Source organism: Neoarius graeffei, chromosome 6 (genome assembly GCF_027579695.1).
Source record: "Neoarius graeffei isolate fNeoGra1 chromosome 6, fNeoGra1.pri, whole genome shotgun sequence".
In the NCBI taxonomy this organism is placed as follows: Eukaryota; Metazoa; Chordata; class Actinopteri; order Siluriformes; family Ariidae; genus Neoarius; species Neoarius graeffei.
The window spans coordinates 53,740,784-53,761,755 of NC_083574.1; the positions used below are offsets into that span (position 1 = coordinate 53,740,784).

Genomic DNA, 20,972 nt, shown 5'->3' on the forward strand with positions numbered 1-20,972 from the left:
GTCAACACTTATGAATTCACATACATTTAGTGCTGTTTATGAATAACATTTATCTACTTCTATATGAAATAAATAACATACTCACCCTTGGTGCTCTTGCTCCAAGGCAGCTCCACCATGAGTTCCAGGTAGTTGCGGGTGAGAGCATACTCTGGCATGGACTGGGGCATCTTCCTGAGACTACATACAAATCAAGCAGGTTAGTGTACTAAATTCTCATGCAGAGAATAACAAAACAAGCCTGGGACCAAAGTTCTGGAAAAATCTCAATCATGGCTTAGTTTTAAAGAAATACTAAATAAGCTTTGGACCTGCATCTCCCCCTAGACATTGCTTGCATTGGCTCACAAGCGATTCTTGTCCATGTTAATGGGGTGAGGCACTGAGTAATAGTTTAATAGGCTAATGCAAGATCCAGGTTTCCTATGATCTTCACAGCTCAAAGACAAAATTTGTGAATCTATCAATTCCCAGGAGCTGCTTTCAACTTGAAGACCTATTATATATTGTATACATTTTAAGGCCTGTTGTGTTTGCTTCTTGACAAAACTTAACAGCAGCAAATATTTGTCTGTTCTCTATAACACTGCCCATGTTTTAGCTCTCTCTAGGTTTTCCACTCATACTGAATTGATGATTGGCACCGCTCTAGACCTCGAGAAAACAGTAGAAACTGTGGCAGTTGCACCAATTTCATCTCAACAACAACAAGTGCATTTCTTTCATCCTACTAACGGGAAAAACTGATGTGGAGAAGCACCACCACATTGCTTCGCATACAGCCCCCATCATTTACACTGTCAAACTCTAGCGGTTACCAGAGGACTAGCCCCCCACTGTAACCCTAGCTGTGTAGGCGAGTGGCCAAGGGCTATCGAAACGGAGATCGGTGCCGCACCCATACGCCTTAAAGAGTTGGTTAGTACTCGGACAGGAGACTGCCTGGGTAGACCAGATTCTGGTGTGAGCAGGACTTTGACTCTGACTCTTGCACCAAGCTTACATCATGTCAATTTATTACATGTACACAACTGACACGCCAAACATCAGTTGGCTACTGGTAACCTCCCACCACTAACTGGTCCTCTTAAACAATACATACACAAATGATATTTTCACTAGTGTCAGATACAGTGCCTTGCAAAAGTTTTCATACCCCTTGAACTTTTTCACATTTTTCCACCTTACAACCACGAACTGAAAAGTTTTTTATTGAGATTTTATGTGATAGACCAACACAGAGTAGCACATAATTGTGAAGTGAAACGAAAATTATAAATGGTCTTCAAAATTTTAAACAAATAAAAATCTGAAAAACGTGGTGTGCATTAGTAATTCAGCCCCCTGTACTCTGATACCTCTAAATACAATCCAGTGCAATCAATTGCCTTCAGAAGTCATCTAATTAGTTAATAGAGTCCAATGCCGCTTTTCCACTACCAACGCGGCTGAGCCGTGCCGTGCTGAGTTGGGCTGAGTTGAGCTGAGTGGGGCTGTTGGAGTTGCATTTCAACTACAACCGCGCTGAACCGTGCTGGCTGGAAGTGGGTGGACACATTGGGTGGAGTTAGCGAAAGTGGGTGGACGTCAGGTGATGTCGTTAGGCGGCGCAAACAGTGACATCAGTGACCTTTTAAGCGGTAGTCTCACAACCCGGAGAGTAAACAATAAACATGGAGGACATGGAGTCGTTAGTGTTGCTGGTCTTGGTGCTGTGGCTTGTTGTCGCCGACAACACCAACAGATACTGGCAAGAGCGTATAGATGAGGCGAGGCGCATAAGGCTTCATAATTCTCGTGATTCTTCTTCTTCTGGGTTTACGGTGTTTACAGATCCCAGCGTGCTCGCGGGGCATGTGTGGGCATGTGAGGACACTCCTCCTCACCAATCAGTGCACAGGGGAGTGCCTGCTCACGCCCCTAGCCTCACTCAGCTCGGTTTGGCTCGCTTCAGCCCTACTCCAAAACCGTGCGAGTTTTGGGTGCTAAGCAGGGCTGAAGTGAGCTGAGTCGTGCTGTTCTTAGATAGTCAAAACGCGAGCTGTGTCAGGCTGAAGTGAGCTGAAGCGAGCTGAAGTGAGCTGAAAAAGGGTAGTGGAAAAGGGCCACTACTGTGTGTTATTTACTCTCAGTATAAATACACTTGTTCTGTGAAGGCCTCAGTGGTTTGTTAGAGAACACTGAAGAACAAACAGCATCAGGAAGACCAAAGAACTCACCAGACAGGTCAAGGATAAAGTTCTGGAGAAGTTTAAAGCAGGGTTAGGTTATAAAAAAATATCCCAAGCTCTGAACATCTCAAGAAGCACTGTTCAATCCATCATTCAAAAATGGAAAAAGTATGGCACAACTGCAAACCTACCAAGACATGGCCGTCCACCTAAACTGACAGAGCGAGCAAGGAGAGCACTGGTCAGAGAAGCAGCCAAGAGGCCCATGATCACTCTGGAGGAGCTGCAGAAATCCACAGCTCAGGTGGGAGAATCTGTGCACAGGACAACTATAAGTCGTACACTCCACAAATCTGGCCTTTTTGGAAGAGTGGCAAGAAGAAAGCCATTGTTTAAAGACAGGCATAAGAAGCCATGTAGGGGACACAGCAAACATGTGGAAGAAGGTGCTTTGGTCAGATGAGACCAAAGTTGAACTTTTTGGCCTAAATGCAAAGCGCTATGTGTGGCGGAAAACTAACACTGCTCATCACCCTGCACACACCATCCCCACTGTGAAACATGGTGGTGGCAGCATCATGCTATGGGGATGCTTTTCTTCAGCAGGGACAGGGAAGCTGGTCAGAGTTGATGGGAAGATGGATGGAGCTAAATACAGGGCAATCCTGGAAGAAAACCTGTTGGAGGCTGCAAAAGACTTGAGACTGGGAAGGAGATTCACCTTCCAGCAAGACAATGACCCTAAACATACAGCCAGAGCTACAATGGAATGGTTTAGATCAAAGAATATTCATGTGTTAGAATGGCCCAGTCAAAGTCCAGACCTAAATCCCATTGAGCATCTGTGGCAAGACTTGAAAATTGCTGTTCACAGACGCTCTCCATCCAATCTGGCTGAGCTTGAGCTATTTTGCAAAGAAGAATGGGCAAAAATTTCAGTGTCTAGATGTGCAAAGCTGGTAGAGACATACCACAAAAGACTTGCAGCTGTAACTGCAGCAAAAGGTGGCTCTACAAAGTATTGACGCAGGGGGGCTGAATACTAATGCACATCACATTTTTATTTGTTTAAAATTTTGAAGACCATTTATAATTTGTTTCACTTCACAATTACGTGCTACTCTGTGTTGGTCTATCACATAAAATCTCAATAAAAAACCTAAGTTCGTGGTTGTAAGGTGGAAAAATGTGAAAAAGTTCAAGGGGTATGAATACTTTTGCAAGGCACTGTAGACAACTATATTTTCTTCAAATAGACTAGCACAAAGATTAAGCCCCACCCAAGCACAAGTAGACAGACTCAACTATTTTTGTTAAATATGCTGGTTACAGAACATTACTTTTGATTAACATAAAAAAAAATTACAAAAAATAAAATAAATGCTTTATTAGATCATATTTTTGTAACATTTTTCTGAAATTTGTCCAAGTAACTCTTAGTCTAAATGTGTTGTGTTATTCATCAGCTTTTACTTGAGGGAGGGTGAGAGTTCATTTACCCACGTCTTGTGTAAAGAGTTCATTTACATCGAACATCTCTTACACCAGTAATTGTGTGTTTGTATGTTATTTTGTAAATACATACAAGTATTCAGGCCATACGTACCGCTTGAGCTCTTTTAGGCATACACGTAGAGCAGACTCAGGCATTGCTGCCTCATTCACCTTCTTCTCCAGCACAGCCATGTCATCACCATCCTCATCCTCTTCTTCCCCCTCAAGAGAGAACTGACGGCCAGGGAGCACACTGCCTTTGCGGATTATCAGTACCTGCAGGACAAAGCATTTACATGACTGACATCGGTGGGCAAAAAACAAAGGTGATGGAATGAAAAGTACATGGTAGGCCTGTCAGTGCTCACCCTTTTTTCATCATCAGGTTTGGGTTTACGAGTCTTCTGAAGCAGTTTGAGTCCCTCAATCTGTCTGGTGAGCATAGGAAGAGTCTTCTTAAAACGTTCCTCCAAATCTACCGCATTCAGCACCTACCATTAAAACATAAACCCAAGAGGTTTGCATAAAGGTATGAACGAAGACTCCTGAAATAATATATGCAAGAAATGAGAAATGATAGTATGCACTGCAGACTAAAAGGCAGAACAAGCAATATGTTAACTAATGAAATCCCAGCAAAACATGTCACCTCGTACAACTAAATTAGGTTTAGCTTGCACAATACAAAAGGCTAACTACCCTAATTTGAATTTATGGCCACAGTGTGAAAAAACGTACCTGGAGCTTCTCTGTATTGGAGGTGCGGATCATGGCGGCCAGCACGTCAGGCAGGGTTTCTCTGGGCAGACTGTCGAGCAGCCGCCTCAGCTTTGCTACTACAGGCACCGACATATCCAGCATTCCCACCAACTGTATGTACACATTTTAAAAATATACCATATGAAGTATTTTTCAAATGTAGATAACCGGGTTTGCTGGACTCGACATGTTCCTGTTGCCAAGACAAGTCCATAAGCTCAAACCTGCACCAGAGCAGGCTTATTCAAAAGAAAACAAAATCTGATTACTCATTTAAAAAACTAGTATTACTTTTATATTCAGTTTGTGCATGCCACGTAGTACAACGTAAGCTGTTTAGTCTGCGGCTAGGAGTTACTCACTTGAGGCCACAGAATCACATTTTCTTTAATTTGTGCCCTCATATCAGAAAAATTCTTGCAGGCTCTTGAGCGGCACAACAGAAACGAAGATCGTAAGTTCGAATCCTGATGATGCCACTACCATCCATAGTGAGGAGAGCCATGCTCTCTGGGTGGGAGGAATAACATTATCTGCCAGTCAGAGCGACACTAGCCAACTGTGGGTGCCTGCGAGCTTATGAATGCAGACGCGGGTAGATAGCGCTTTCCTCCAAATGTCTCCCTGCCCTGTGACGCACCGTGAGCAGCCGTTCCAAAAGAAGTAGAGATTAGCTTCAGGGTCATTCCACGTCAAGTCTCCGAATGCTCCCACTCGACCATCTCAGATTTGGCTGAAAAAAATTCCAGGAGGTTCACACACTTCCCAATAGGAAAAGTCCCAGATTTTAGCTCCCAACTCCTTATAGTTTTGTCATAAAAAAAAATATTTTTGCAACTAACCTCGGACCCGTTTTGAGCAGAGTTTTTTGGGGAGTCACTTTGAGATTGCTGCACTGTAAAAAAAGAATAGTTGAGAATACTTGAAATTTCAAGGCAACTGTCTGCATTAAGAATTTTATGTTTTGCCAATGATGTGCCCATGATAATCCAAACTATGATAAAACTGTTATCTTTATTAAGAATTCTTAATTAAGTCAATTTTCAATTCCTCATTCTGCCAACATAGATTTCTCTTTTTGCTGAACAGTGGCATTCACAGTAGTACAAAAAGGCAATTGAGGTTATCAGACTTTTTTGGGGGGCTTTTTTCACCTTTATTTGGATAGGACAGTGTAGAGACAGGAAATGAGCGGGAGAGAGGGACGGGGAGGGATCGGGAAATGACCTCGGGTCGGAATCGAACCCGGGTCCCCGGATTTATGGTATGGCACCTTATCCACCTGAGCCACACCCACGACGTGGGTTTTAAAAACTTTATTTCAATATTGAAGTTTTGTAATTGTGTAGAACAATGAAAAAAGGCATGCATAGTTTAATGATAAATTGTGATAACCTCGGGGGCGTCGTGGCTCAGGTGGATAAAGCGCCATACCATAAATCCGGGGACCCGGGTTCGGTTCCGACCCGAGGTCATTTCCCGATCCCTCCCCGTCTCTCTCTCTCCCGCTCATTTCCTGTCTCTACGCTGTCCTATCCAAATAGAGGTGAAAAAAGCCCTAAAAAAATCTAAAAAAAAAAAAATTGTGATAACCTCAATTGCCTTTTTGCACTACTGTGAATGCCACTGTTCAGCAAAAAGAGAAATCTATGTTGGCAGAATGAGGAATTGAAAATTGACTTAATTAAGAATTCTTAATAAAGATAACAGTTTTATCATAGTTTGGATTATCATGGGCACATCGTTGGCAAAACATAAAATTCTTAATGCAGACGGTTGCCTTGAAATTTCAAGTATTCTCAACTATTTTTTTTTTTTACAGTGTGTATCTAGAAAGGTATTTAAGCTAGGTCCTTCACATTTTCAAGGGTCAAAATCTGGCACCAGTACTTGTAGAACAGTGGTGGCTGTTGGTTTTTAAAACAGGGGAAGCTCATTTTACGCATTCATCGCAAAACCTGTAGGCCGGATATCAAAGCATAGAAAGGTGTGCCCCATTAGCATAGTGAACTAGACAACCCTACCTAGTGGCAGAAAGTATTTTTGCTTGTACATTTCATGTTATAGTCTGGCTTGCCAGGCTAGTGCCTCATATCCTTAATCAAAAATATCAAACATCCAAAAATCACTGGCTATTCAACGAAGAGCCTTGAACATCATACCCTGATATGCAACACAGAGTCTTTAACACAACACCCAGCTATGCAACGCATCCTTGAACATCTTCTGCAACACAGTCTGGAAATTCATAACCAGGTAGGCTATGCAACACACAGAACCTTGAATATCATACCCAGGTATAACCTATAACACAGAGCCCACCATTCTCTTAACATTACTGAACAATATACACACTTCAGATTCATGAACATGAACACTATTTATACACAAATTCTGCCCTCCGCTCCTTTTCCAGAAAATGGTCTGTGACCCTGTCATACCAGCTGGTTGTGCTTTCCAGAGACTTCACCAATTTCTGTTAGCAGCTAGCACTGCAGATCCCAATAAGGCTCAAGCTAGCCTACAACCAGATTGAACTACAAATGAAATAAACGAGTGAATTCACGAATGATCAAACTGATAGAATGGATGAAAGTTAACGGAGCACAACGAGTAATATTTACATTTATTTACAGAGTAATGTACAGAGACATCAATGAGAAGAAACTTTTATATGAAAAGAAATTCGGACAGCACTTTGGCACACGACTACACTTTCTCGACAGCCGCTAGGGACTGACTGATCATACTTCCGTGTTCCTCGCCGAAGTACCGCCCTCCTCATGTCTTTCAAACACTACCTCCAATAATCCTTTATCAGCCCGGCTTCTTGTCCCTCCCACTGTCTCGTTTAGTCCCAGAGAAGCCCGGCTTCCCTGGAAGTGACGATTTTGTTGATTTTAACCAATAACAACTAGCCGAAATTGGCTGTTCAGAGCCGTCTCGTAGACTGCAACGGATACCCGGCTGCCAGTCAGTGTTGCCAGATACTGCTGACGTTTTCCATCCCAAAATATGTTCAAAACCCGCCAAAATGCACTTAAAACCGCCCAATCTGGCAACACTGCTGCCAGTCCATAGAGCCCATTGAAATAAGAAAGGTTAGAGCCTGGCAGCAAAGGTGATTCTCGTAGCGAACTGCAAGTTTGTCAGACATCACTCAAATAAGTTACAGGATAGTTATGAATGTAAATACAATCTTGGGCATACATTATGTTATGCAAGTTATTGTTTTAATGAGAATTCAACGTCGTAGACGCCGCAGTTTGGGGAGAGAATTTTAGGGGAAGCTCGGCTTCCCTTGTTGTCTCTGAGAAATCGCCCGTTGTAGAATATGGACTCTTACATGTGCGCTTTTGGTTTATCATAGAATTCTGGGGGCTTGAATTTGCTCGGAAATTCTACACTACGCTCTGTGGCAGCACATTTGAAGGACTGTGGAAAGTGCAATTTCAAAGACAGAGGCTTGATATTGCACATACACCTTCCCATATACACCATGTATTCTAAAACTGCCCCTCTGTGATGGGCGGTTTGGAAGATATTAAAGTTTAAAAATGGAAAAAATTAACTTGGTGACGTTTTTGGTATGTTATAAAAAAAAAAAAAAAGACAGCATCCACCAACATAAAATTGACTGTTTTAGAAAGATTAGATATGTTTTTAACATATCCAAAATTTGTGATTGTGTTCTGCCTTATTTTTGCAAAATGATTTTTTGAAAATGTGGTGCCATAAATAATAAATCATAATAATCTCATCTCATTATCTCTAGCCGCTTTATCCTGTTCTACAGGGTCGCAGGCAGAGGCGATTCTAGAGTCTGTTGTGGCCCCAAGCAAAAATTTCCAGGGGGCCCTTCTGACCAGTGTTCATCACCAATATGTTATAAATAAATCTGACACCAACGAAAAATGTATGAAACCAAAGTTTTTTAAATTCCAAATGTAGCTTGATAGGGGAACAGAGAAGCAACAAAAGAGAAATAAAGCATGAGGAAACTGCACAGAACTTTTAAAAAAGCAATTAATATGTATATGCATATATTTGTCCCTCCCTCCCACCTGCACTGCAGCCTGATAAAACCTCTGAGAAAGTTCTCCCAGCTCTCCATCCAGCTGCTCTCCCTCTGTGTACTGCTCCAGCTTGTCTAGCTGCTCCACTACAGCCACAGGGAAAGGTCTCTCCCGCAGCAGCTGCGTCACACGGAAGCGGCATAAACCCGTGATGAGCAGCGTGTAGTGCGGCTTTGGCCAGTTACTGCCCACTACCTGGACTGCCAAACCTGCCGTTCCAATGCTGCAAGAACACAAGAAACAAGAAGGCATGATGAGTGCACTATTTTACATGGATTGCTTCTCTGGCTCACCATGCAAAGTGGCAAACAAACAGAATCACGGATCTGAGACTTAAAAACAGGTTCCAGATATAAACCTGTGCAGAATTTGGACAATAATTAAAAAAAAGTTATGTTCAGAGATTTTGTGTTTAATAATAATTTATTTTTTTCGCGATCCAGTTTCCATCAAATCCTGCGCTCTGACTGGCTGGCAAGCGGGTCCGTATCCTAAGATACGGACCCCGGTTATGGACCTCTGGCGACTCGCTCGTTCACAACAAACAACATAGTAGCATTTTTTGTCAACATTTATCTTTTTTTTAAATAAGATTTATTTATAAGATTATCAAAAATCTTATAAATTTTCGCCAGCATTTCTCAGGAGAATAGCATTAATTTTACAACATGGATAGTGATAACAGTGTTCACAGTGAAAGCGAGTTTTACTACCCTGAGGAAGAAGAAATAAAAGAAAACATTTCAGGAGAAAGCTAAAAACCTCTAACTGTTGCTAACGCTGAGCAAAAACATGGCTGAATCCTGAATGACCCAATTTTGTATAAATAGGGGACTACATAGGCGGCAAAATGTAGTTTTTTCCTGCCATGGAAGTGCACTTGTATACCGAGGAGGAAGCCATTTGCATTACAGCCATGAATGAGGATTCAAAATGGCGACTCGGCTCGGTTTTCCCTTTCGGGCGCTCTCATTTTCTGTTAGAATTTGGTAAAGAAAAAAATAAATATATTATTTACCAGCTTAAGGTCGGTCCGTATGGTGAAATACCGTGACCTCGGCCTTGAATACTGACCTCGGCCAGTACTTTCAAGACCTCGGTCACAGTATTTCACGACACGGACCTCCCAGCTGGTAAAATAACATTTTATATATACACACACACACACACACACACACATACATACACACACACACACGTATGTATGCAAGCCATTTATAAATTACATATTAAATTATAAATACATTTCATATAATTTGTGTAATACTATTTGAATACTACAGTATTTATTGTTCTCTTAAACAACATTAAGAGAATATCATTGTATCTGTGTCTTTGCATTTGTATACAACATGGAATTCAGCACCTCATTAAAGTCATGAGGGTTAGCAAGGGCCATGGAATTAACAGAAATAATGGAACTTACAGTGGTGCTTGAAAGTTTGTGAACCCTTTAGAATTTTCTATATTTCTGCATAAATATGACCTAAAACATCTTCAGATTTTCACACAAGTCCTAAAAGTAGATAAAGAGAACCCAGTTAAACAAATGAGACAAAAATATTATACTTGGTCATTTATTTATTGAGGAAAATGATCCAATATTACATATCTGTGAGTGGCAAAAGTATGTGAACCTCGAGGATTAGCAGTTAATTTGAAGGTGAAATTAGAGTCAGGTGTTTTCAATCAATGGGATGACAATCAGGTGTGAGTGGGCAGCCTGTTTTATTTAAAGAACAGGGATCTATCACAGTCTGATCTTCACAACGCATGTTTGTGGAAGTGCATCATGGCACGAACTAGGGCTGTGCGATATGGGAAAAAATGAATATCCCGATACATTTTCTCCATTTCACGATATATATCTCGATATATTTAAATCTCCTCTAAAGGACCCCATGAAATCTAACTTTCACTCTTGACTGTTTTCACTACAATCCCTGCAGATTAAATAACATTCTTGGTTAACTTTACAGGTGGTTTTCAACAACACATTTTAAATTGTCATGTTAGTGATTAATCACAATTGAGTTGAAATAAGACTATTTTTATTCAACAAAGATGTGGCACAAACTGCAAAAACAATCTTGAAAATTGCAACAAAGGGGCAATACAATACAGAGCTGCTCAGAGCTCAAAAACCAATAAAGTGCAAACTCAACACTGAGAAAGACATTTAGCCTAAATAAGAAAAGTGCTCATTCATTAAATTATTTAAAAAAAATAGATCTCCAAGCTATTAACCTGACTACTGAGAACCACTGGAACATTCACAATAGAGAGAGAGATTGAGGGAGAGAAGAGAGAGATCTGCAAAACAATTTCTCTTTGCACACTTTTGAACTGAATGTTTTCTGGCTCTGCCTCTCACATGTGTATAATTCCGGTATTGACTTCTCTGTAAAATGTCTGCGACCAGGCAACTCATGTTTGGGATCGAGTGTGTTTAGTAATTTTTGGAAGCCTGGTTTTTCCACTATACTAATCGGGATCATGTCTTCGGCAATGACGTTAGTGATTGCATCCGTTATAGCTCTCCATCTCTGACTTGTTTTCTCATATGGGGGGGCTTTGGAGAACGAGGCCGCTATGGTCATTTGTTAGCTTGTGGGGGGGGGTTAGCTTGTAGGCAAGTAGTTTGAGTTTAAGAGACTCTTCATACTGTACCGGGCGAGTTCGCAGGTGATGGAACATATTTGTCGTGCTACTGCCTTTCGTGATGACAGGTTTTTTTGCACACTTTAGAAACTGGCATTTGCTGTTCCACGTCCTCCTCGCGATATCCAAAAAATACCAGATGACTGACCCCTTACTACTTCTTTTAGGAACCAATTCGTCCGCTTCCATTTTTAATTTGTCGCTGAAATTGACAGAGCTTACACGGTAGCCTATGCAGCACCAGCGATTGCACGAACTGAGTCAGCGCTGTAAACCGGAATTCATTGCCAGATACTGCTGACGTTTTCCAGCCCAAAATATGTTCAAAACCCGCCAAAATGCACTTAAAACCGCCCAATCTGGCAACACAACCGGAATCTTCCCGGAAGTTCCTTTCAGCACCGAGATGTCGCTCGGGATTGGTTGGCGAGTGCGTGACGTTATTGTTTTCTTTACCCTTAGGCAGCCTCTCACGTTACTGCCTGAGAGACAGGGAGAAAACCACCGGAAAATGTTTTAAACAAACGCAAGTCGGAAGATGACCATAAAATACTTGATAGTTACGATATAATAATTTTATGTATCGCACACAGAATTTCCGGCAATATATTGAGTATATTCGATATATCGCACAGCCCTAGCACGAACAAAGGAGATTTCTGAGGACCTCAGAAAAAGCGTTGTTGATGCTCATCAGGCTGGAAAAGGTTACAACACCATCTCTAAAGAGTTTGGACTCCATCAATCCACAGTCAGACAGATTGTGTACAAATGGAGGAAATTCAAGACCATTGTTACCCTCCCCAGGAATGGTCGACCAGCAAAGATCACTCCAAGAGCAAGGCGTGTAATAGTCGGCAAGGTCACAAAGGACCCCAGGGCAACTTCTAAGCAACTGAAGGCTTCTCTCACATTGGCTAATTTTAATGTTCATGAGTCCACCATCAGGAGAACACTGAACAACAATGGTGTGCATGGCAGGGTTGCAAGGAGAAAGCCACTGCTCTCCAAAAAGAACATTGCTGCTCATCTGCAGTTTGCTAAAGATCATGCGGACAAGCCAGAAGGCTATTGGAAAAATGTTTTGTGGACAGATGAGACCAAAATAGAACTTTTTGGTTTAAATGAGAAGCGTTATGTTTTGGAAAAAAAAAAAACAAAACAAAAAAAACACTGCATTCCAGCATAAGAGCCTTATCCATCTGTGAAACATGGTGGCGGTAGTATCATGGTTTGGGCCTGTTTTGCTGCATCTGGGCCAGGACGGCTTGCCATCATTGATGGAACAATGAATTCTGAATTATACCAGCGAATTCTAAAGGAAAATGTCAGGACATCTGTCCATGAACTGAATCTCAAGAGAAGGTGGGTCATGCAGCAAGACAACGACCCTAAGCACACAAGTCGTTCTACCAAAGAACGGTTAAAGAAGAATAAAGTTAATGTTTTGGAATGGCCAAGTCAAAGTCCTGACCTTAATCCAATCGAAATGTTGTGGAAGGACCTTAAGCGAGCAGTACATGTGAGGAAACCCACCAACATCCCAGAGTTGAAGCTGTTCTGTACGGAGGAATGGGCTAAAATTCCTCCAAGCCGGTATGCAGGACTGATCAACAGTTACCGGAAACGTTTAGTTGCAGTTATTGCTGCACAAGGGGGTCACACCAGATACTGAAAGCAAAGGTTCACATACTTTTGCCACTCACAGATATGTAATATTGGATCATTTTCCTCAATAAATAAATGACCAAGTATAATATTTTTGTCTCATTTGTTTAACTGGGTTCTCTTTATCTACTTTTAGGACTTGTGTGAAAATCTGATGATGTTTTAGGTCATATTTATGCAGAAACATAAAATTCTAAAGGGCTCACAAACTTTCAAGCACCACTGTAGCTTCTCAATCATAAATGTGAGAATGTGTGAAAAGCAAAACCTGAAAAGCACTGCCACAACAAGAGCCGAGCAGGAACCAAATTAATATTCCAAAGATCCAAGTACCCGTTTAAGCACACAGCAGAAATGGTCAGTTGAAACACAAACATTAGTGTCCAGCCATCCAATGACCCCATTTCCAATAAATCACTTCTGGAAGATCCATGCTTTCAGGCCCTGTCCACATGGCAACGGATTCAGGTGACTCCGATACAATTGCTTATCGTTTAGGCCTGGCGTCCACACGGCACCGGCGTTTTGGGTGCCCAAAACACAATCTTTTTGAGAATGGGTTCCAGAGTGGAAAGATCTGGCAACGTTGCCGTTGTGAAGTCGTCTGGATGAGTAGAATGGATTTGTTTACGATGACGTCACAACCACATGACTGTGAGTGCTTCACGCTGGGTAGAAGTGTAACGAACTCGATGCGAGTTGTCAACAAATCCTATAACTTGGTTCATGAAACGCGCTTACAAAATATTTTCACTGTGAATATTTATTGTGTAATGGTGCAAAGTGAGAGAGAGAGAGAGAGAGAGACTCTGCCCTTAGGGCAGAGTCAATCCCACCAGCAAAAATAGGGAAAAAAAGGAGCGATCTCACCTCTTCAGATGTTGGTTTAAGTCCGACAATACGTTCCTCAAAAATGGCCTAGAAGAGCAAATTAATCCATCAACGTGTAGCATTCAATTTATTCCGGACCATTAAAGACACCGCCTTCCGCGTAGAATCATACGTCATCCTCGCCGCCATATTGGATAGGTCAAAGCGGAGAATAAAGATTCATGTGCTGCGTTTAACTGTACCAACAGGTTTACCGTCCAAACGAGATCACATGGGATTACCTTTCACAGGTGAGAAACAACAAATTAATCCATCAACGTGTAGCATTCAATTTATTCCGGACCATTAAAGACGCCGCCTTCCGCGTAGAATCATACGGCATCCTCGCCGCCATATTGGATAGGTCAAAGCGGAGAATAAAGATTCATGTGCTGCGTTTAACTGTACCAACAGGTTTGCCGTCCAAACAAGATCACATGGGATTACCCTTCACAGGTGAGACTGGAAAAATACTTTTCATTGTATTTGGTCATTATAATGTAATTTTACGAACAGATTTTCCTGACTTTGTGGCTAATATGAAGTCTCGCGCATAATAGTTTATGCGCATGCGTCCTTACTTCTTCTATTGTTCTGGTGTCTCCGAAGGGACCGTCTTACAGCGCCCCAGAGGTGTGGCATGTGTATTGCATCGTTTTCAGCAAGCGTTGCGTTGCCATATGGACCTGATATTTTACTGATCGTTGCCCATTTGGACGCGATATATTTTTAAATAACATCTCGTTGCCGTTGTCGTGTGGATGTAGCCTCAGTCAACCACCAAGCCAACTTGAGAAAGTGAAGGCATCGGTTGCAGATTGTCAGCAAATGGTATCTAATCAACAGCAAATGTTAAAATCGTTGTTTTTTTTAATTATTATTAAAAATAGGAACTATTTTGCAGTCCAATATAACATTTAGTTCTTTTGCAGATGTTGTAGTTTACAAAACTTTGTAGCATGTTTTAGCAAGTTAGGCCAAAACCTAATTTCACATGATGAAAGTCACTGAAGTGCAGAGGATGTAGAAAATGATTGGAAATGAAAACCGTCCCATTATCTCAGTTTAATGTTCTACGCAAACGAGCAAGTCTCTTGGACTCTAACCCATCCTACAATTAACACAAGGGAATAAACAACTAACACTGCAACATGATTCACAGGCATGAAAACGGGTCAGGGGTGAAAAAAGTGAGAGGGGTGCGCGAGTGGTGACGTGGCCTCTGGTGTTGTTTTATTTTGTTTGGAGGGTCCTCCCCCAGAATAAATATTATAGCCTCCTTACTAAGTATACTGTATTGACATTTGCACAAGGACATACAGTACAAATACATGTAGTTATAGTGAAATTATGCCCTGGAAAAAAATGCGAAGAATAGAACGAAGAAAGTGGAACACACAAGGAATAGTGATCATTTTTTCCTTTTATTTGCCTGGACCACCAGTGTCTCCATGGCCCACTTTCGCCGAGTTGCCACATGTTTCAGCCTTGCCCGCTTCTCTCCTTCAGCAGTCCGTTTCTTGGCCTGCTGAGCACTGCAAGTTGCTTGAGAGCCATACTTGCTCTGCTGCTGCTGCTTTTCCTCCTTGTTCACCCTCTGCTGGCGTTTGTATGTGGCTGCTGCAGAGTTAATGTTCTTGCACAATGTTCTGTCCACTTCCCCAAACTTCACGTCCTCCCTTCTAAAGAGCTGCATAGCTGTCTTCCCCCTGGACATCAGCGTGTACTTGACCGTCTGTATTGCATTAAATGTTTCCACATTCATGTTGCCACTCCTTTGATCGATTACATCATTCATCAGACTAAATGAGGACTCGACTCTAGGTCCATGAAAGATGGAGAGGCAACACTTAACCAGTGCACCCAGGGAGGGGCACTTGTCTGGTTTGTTGAAGACATGACCCCACCACTCCACGATGCTCTCTCCCTCCTTGAAGCTGGGGATGGTCAGGTCAACACTGAACCGCACAAGTTCCCTCTGGATATCCTGGTCTGCTGGCAAGAGGTGCCCCAGCATACCACTCAGCCTGCCAAGATATGGACGTACCTGCAGCTTTCAGCTCTTTTTAAATCAAGGCTGAATACTTTCTTCTTTGCTGCTGTCTTTTATTAAATCAAATTTGAGACTTTTAATTTGACTTCTTTCAGCACTACAAAATGGCGTCTCCACTATACAGTGCCCTATATAGTGAGTAGCGAGCAATTTCGGACACCGGGATTGTCAAAAGACACGCGCACCCTCTTTCGAATGCTGACGTAATCAAGCCGGAAGTTTTGTTGGTTTTGATAGCAAATCAGGAAAGTTTGAAAAAAGTAGGAAATTCAGTCCGATGACTCAATCCAGCTTCCAGCGGTCTGTTCTGCACTCTGACTGATGTGTGCACGCTCTGGCCAGCAGGAGAAGAGGCGCGAAATGATGCCACTTGCCCTTCACAGCGAGATGTACTCGTCGCTATGGCGTCAATATCAAAGCAGGAGGAGGAGGCGCAAACCGTCACGAACTGTCTATGGGTGCGAAGCGACCTCCTTGCCCTTTGGGTCAATATCAACACACCCCCCCCCCATTTTTTTTTCTCTCATCGGATATACACGATTCACGTAGGTCACCCATTTTGGTTTCAAAACGGTGAATTTCGCAGAAAGGTGAGGGATTTTCATGCATGGATTCATCACAGTTTTGCTTTTCTGCAAACAGTGAATGGATCTTCACTAGGCTATATACAGAAAGGCAAAATTATCTGACCTCTTTAGGAGTGCGTCATTATTTCCTATGTTGAAGTGTTAGTTTAGTTTCTTACAGATGGTTAAACTTGGTATTAAAAGACACTGCTATAGACAGTAAACAGACTGTGTAATCTGGTTGGTATTTGTATAAAGTGAACTACACTTTACAGGAAAGTTTAGCAAGTTAAACAGGCAGTTAGTAAAGCTTATACATGTCAGTGTGTAGCAGTGTGAAGCAACACAGTCTCTGGCAACCATGTAGTAAACTGTGGTAGGTAAGAAAACAAGGTTAAAGTCCACAAAGATCATTCTAGAAAAATCAGCCCTCATTCACACACGTGCAGCAGTGTGACAGGATGTTTACACGAGAAATTTCACTATGAAACCCGTTAGTTTAGTTTTTAAAAACACACAGCAAAAAATGTATGAAACTTAAGAAATTAAAACTGGATGCGTCTCCACTTTAAACTTTTTTAACATGAGTTAACGGGCCAGGGGCGTATCACCCGCGGGGGATGCGTACGTTTCATCCCCCCCAATTTTGTTGAAACACAATTTCATCCCCCGCACTTTTGTCAGATTAAAATGACATCATTATGAAAATTATACAGCTACTATAAAATGTGTAACAAGGAAGTAAACTATTGCCATAACGTTAGACAAAAAACAGCCACGCAACGGACTCAAAACAGTTCTTCTCACCCGAACTTCTCAAGGCCTCTGCATGCTCGTGCGACAAGGCTTTCGCAGATAGCTTTTCGCAGACAGTTGTAATTTATCGTTGAGCGGGGAGTAATAGGCGTGCGCGATGTTATTCACCGGCACAACACAAGGGGGAGCGAAGTCGCTAGGAGTAGTTGGTGGGTGTGGTTAGTGGAGTGTTTATCCTCCGGTTACTTATAATGACTAGAACTTTTTTTTTTTTTTTTATAATGACTAGAACTGGAGGCAGCACGGTGGTGTAGTGGTTAGTGCTGTCGCCTCACAGCAAGAAGGTCCTGGGTTCGAGCCCCGGGGCCGGCGAGGGCCTTTTTGTGTGGAGTTTGCATGTTCTCCCCATGTCCGCATGGGTTTCCTCCGGGTGCTCCGGTTTCCCCCACAGTCCAAAGACATGCAGGTTAGGTTAACTGGTGACTCTAAATTGACCGTAGGTGTGAATGTGAGTGTGAATGGTTGTCTGTGTCTATGTGTCGGCCCTGTGATGACCTGGCGACTTGTCCAGGGTGTACCCCGCCTTTCGCCCGTAGTCAGCTGGGATAGGCTCCAGCTTGCCTGCGACCCTGTAGAAGGATAAAGCGGCTAGAGATAATGTGATGTGATGTGACTAGAACTGGAGTCGTATAGATGTACATACTTCCTCAATCAACCGCTCTTCATGCTGCTCCATCTCCGCTCGTGTTTTTAAAAATGCCGGTCGTGAAAACAAACCAAACCGGGAAAGTAGGGAAGCGGAAGTGCGTGTACAGCGGATGTAGAGTGGGCCAATCAGAGCCCTCTTGTCTGTGACGCTGTCTGCGAGGGTTCTGCGGTGGTCACAATTTTTGGGAGGTGCACGCAGAGCGTCTGCGAAGGTGGGGGGGCTACGCAGACACTGTCTGCGACGCTATCTGCGAGGACTGGGTTGTCAGCATAAATTGGCCTCGTCACCAAAACTGTCTTGTTTGTGTCACCACTAGAGGCCAGTATTTAGTATTCCAATCGAGTACATGGAGAAGTAGAACATGTTTTTAGGCTTTTGTGTGATCACGTTGGGGATAATTAAGCTATTTTGTAGAACCATATTGAGTCCCCCTCAATCTCCTGTGAGTGGCTAACTTTTTGTTTTTGAAGTAGGGGTACACCATTTTGGCGGCACGGTGGTGTAGTGCTTAGCGCTGTCACCTCACAGCAAGAAGGTCCGGGTTCGAGCCCCGGGGCCGGCGAGGGCCTTTCTGTGTGGAGTTTGCATGTTCTCCCCGTGTCCGCGTGGGTTTCCTCCGGGTGCTCCGGTTTCCCCCACAGTCCAAAGACATGCAGGTTAGGTTAACTGGTGACTCTAAATTGACTGTAGGTGTGAATGTGAGTGTGAATGGTTGTCTGTGTCTGTGTGTCAGCCCTGTGATGACCTGGCGACTTGCCCAGGGTGTACCCCGCCTTTCGCCCGTAGTCAGCTGGGATAGGCTCCAGCTTGCCTGCGACCCTGTAGAAGGATAAAGCGGCTACAGATAATGAGATGAGATGAGATGGGTACACCATTTTAATGATGAATGTCTAATAGCAAAGGAAGTATCAACAACCTCCAAAACCTTGATTGATTATATGAACCTACATTGATTAAATTACTGCTCTTGATTATGTCATCCAAAAATGTTAAGTTCCATTAAATTATACTTAGTAGCAGCAGACACTTTTATCCAAAGCAACTTGGATAGGTTTGCTTGACATGTGCACTTAAATGTCTGTATGATATTAAAAAGTGAGTAATGTATGAATGATCTGTTCTAAGAAGGCTGAAAACGTGGCTGCGAAGTAGCATGACACAAACACGTCTTAATAGTGTAACTGTGTGTCATGTTCAGAAGAACAAACTTGACCTGTTGGACAGACAAATGATTGCTCAACAATTTGTTTCTTATAAGGAGCAAAGAAAAAACGCATTTGGTTGTTTCAAACACAAACAGTGTGTCAGGGTAAAGTAACGTTGTCAGGATTTGTTGACAGTGATGTTAAATAGTAGTAGTTACTAGTTGTAAAGTCAGTTGAGGCAAGTTTTTTATTACGAGTGTGTGTTTGTACCAAGTCTACTTTTCATGCATTATAACTGCTTATCACTTTTTAGAAGAGTTTTTCAATTGAGATTTAAAGGCATTTCAAATCGAATGAATGTTCAATAATTGTTGTACAGTAATGTTATTTGGCTATTAAGTGTTTGTTGTATGTGTAGTCTATTGCATCATCTCATCTCATCTCATTATCTCTAGCCGCTTTATCCTTCTACAGGGTCGCAGGCAAGCTGGAGCCTATCCCAGCTGACTACGGGTGAAAGGCGGGGTACACCCTGGACAAGTCGCCAGGTCATCACAGGGCTGACACATAGACGCAGACAACCATTCACACTCACATTCACACCTACGGTCAATTTAGAGTCACCAGTTAACCTAACCTGCATGTCTTTGGACTGTGGGGGAAACCGGAGCACCCGGAGGAAACCCACGCGGACACAGGGAGAACATGCAAACTCCACACAGAAAGGCCCTCGCCGGCCACGGGGCTCGAACCCAGGACCTTCTTGCTGTGAGGCGACAGCGCTAACCACTACACCACCATGCCGCCCTCTATTGCATCATTTTCAAATTTTATGCATTAAACCTGATGTAATGCATGATGCAAACAAGTTTTGTACACGAGTTTGAATAATTAAAGACATTAAAAGCAGGAACTGCCCTGTCTTATTTGAATGCTATACTAAAGAGGTCCTTCCAGGATGCTGCGCTTCTCCAACATGAACTGATTAGCCGTGCCTCCTGCTCACACAAAGCGATCCCAGTCCAAACTGTTATGCATGATGGTGTATGATCTATACACTGTTTATGACTTCTTGGGTTATGTGAAGTTTTGGGTTTTGTTTATATCAGTGTGTACCAGTGTAGGCAGCAATACTGACATCTCTGTTATAGAACAGTATCCTGTTACCTAGAATTATCACTCAATACTTTTTGCCTTCACTTACTGAATAATTACATAGCCCTGGCAGTAACAACACCAAAACCCAACATGATAGATCTCTGCATGAAATGCAGAACTTGGCTGGAGTCAACTGGATTTAAAGGCTTTCTGCTGGCCTCCCTTTCATTTGCATCCATGGACCATGGGTATGAAAAAGTTCCATATCGGTCATTGACAGCACATCACAGTGTACACGCCGGGCGTGTATATAGCCATAAACCGATTTCTAATGATATGGCTTCCCCATTCCAGAACACCCCCACTTTTGGAAAGCTTGATACGCCCCTGTAACGGGCTATTATACCCACAAATGCACAATTACTATAACAATGTGGTACGAGTCCTAACAATAGAGGGCTCCGAGATGATGCTAAAAACAGTAACACTGCGCGTGCGTGGCCATCTTGGAAGTCACTCGCACCAGAGCGCGCATAGAGTACACATCTTACGCTACGTTCACACTGCAAGGCTTAAGGCAGCTGGGCCATAGAAGGTTCACGCTGCACGCTGCATGCTGCACGCTACACGTTCACGTGAAGAACCGGACCCTGGGCCATTAAACTTCATGCTTGGATGTTCACGTGTTGCGTCTGTTCTACTTTGACCGAGTAACCAACAATATGGACTCTTCGGATGACGACGATTGCCTCATTCTGCTTTTACTGAGACAGAGGAAGAGAAAAAGGAACAGAATTTGGAGCCGAGAACACTTCCTTCTGAGAGAAACCCGTGGTGAATTTCACCGAACATTCTATAATCTGCTTGACAATCCCGATGAAGAACTATTTTTCAATTATACCATTCAATTATATTTTTTCTGAAGTTTTCCCCTGAAAGCATAGAG

General features: G+C 42.7%; 1 protein-coding gene across 1 annotated transcript in view; it reads right to left on the minus strand.

The window, feature by feature from the left end:
• The window catches only part of lonp2 (lon peptidase 2, peroxisomal), a 63,116-nt gene that overhangs the window by 37,511 nt on the left and 4,633 nt on the right, over positions 1-20,972 (minus strand). The window contains exons 2-6 of the mRNA XM_060923848.1: positions 8,489-8,723; positions 4,404-4,535; positions 4,034-4,156; positions 3,778-3,941; positions 86-180 (exon numbers count right to left, since the gene is read on the minus strand). Coding sequence (XP_060779831.1) covers positions 86-180; positions 3,778-3,941; positions 4,034-4,156; positions 4,404-4,535; positions 8,489-8,723 — 749 coding nt within the window. The remainder of the gene's footprint in view (positions 1-85; positions 181-3,777; positions 3,942-4,033; positions 4,157-4,403; positions 4,536-8,488; positions 8,724-20,972) is intronic.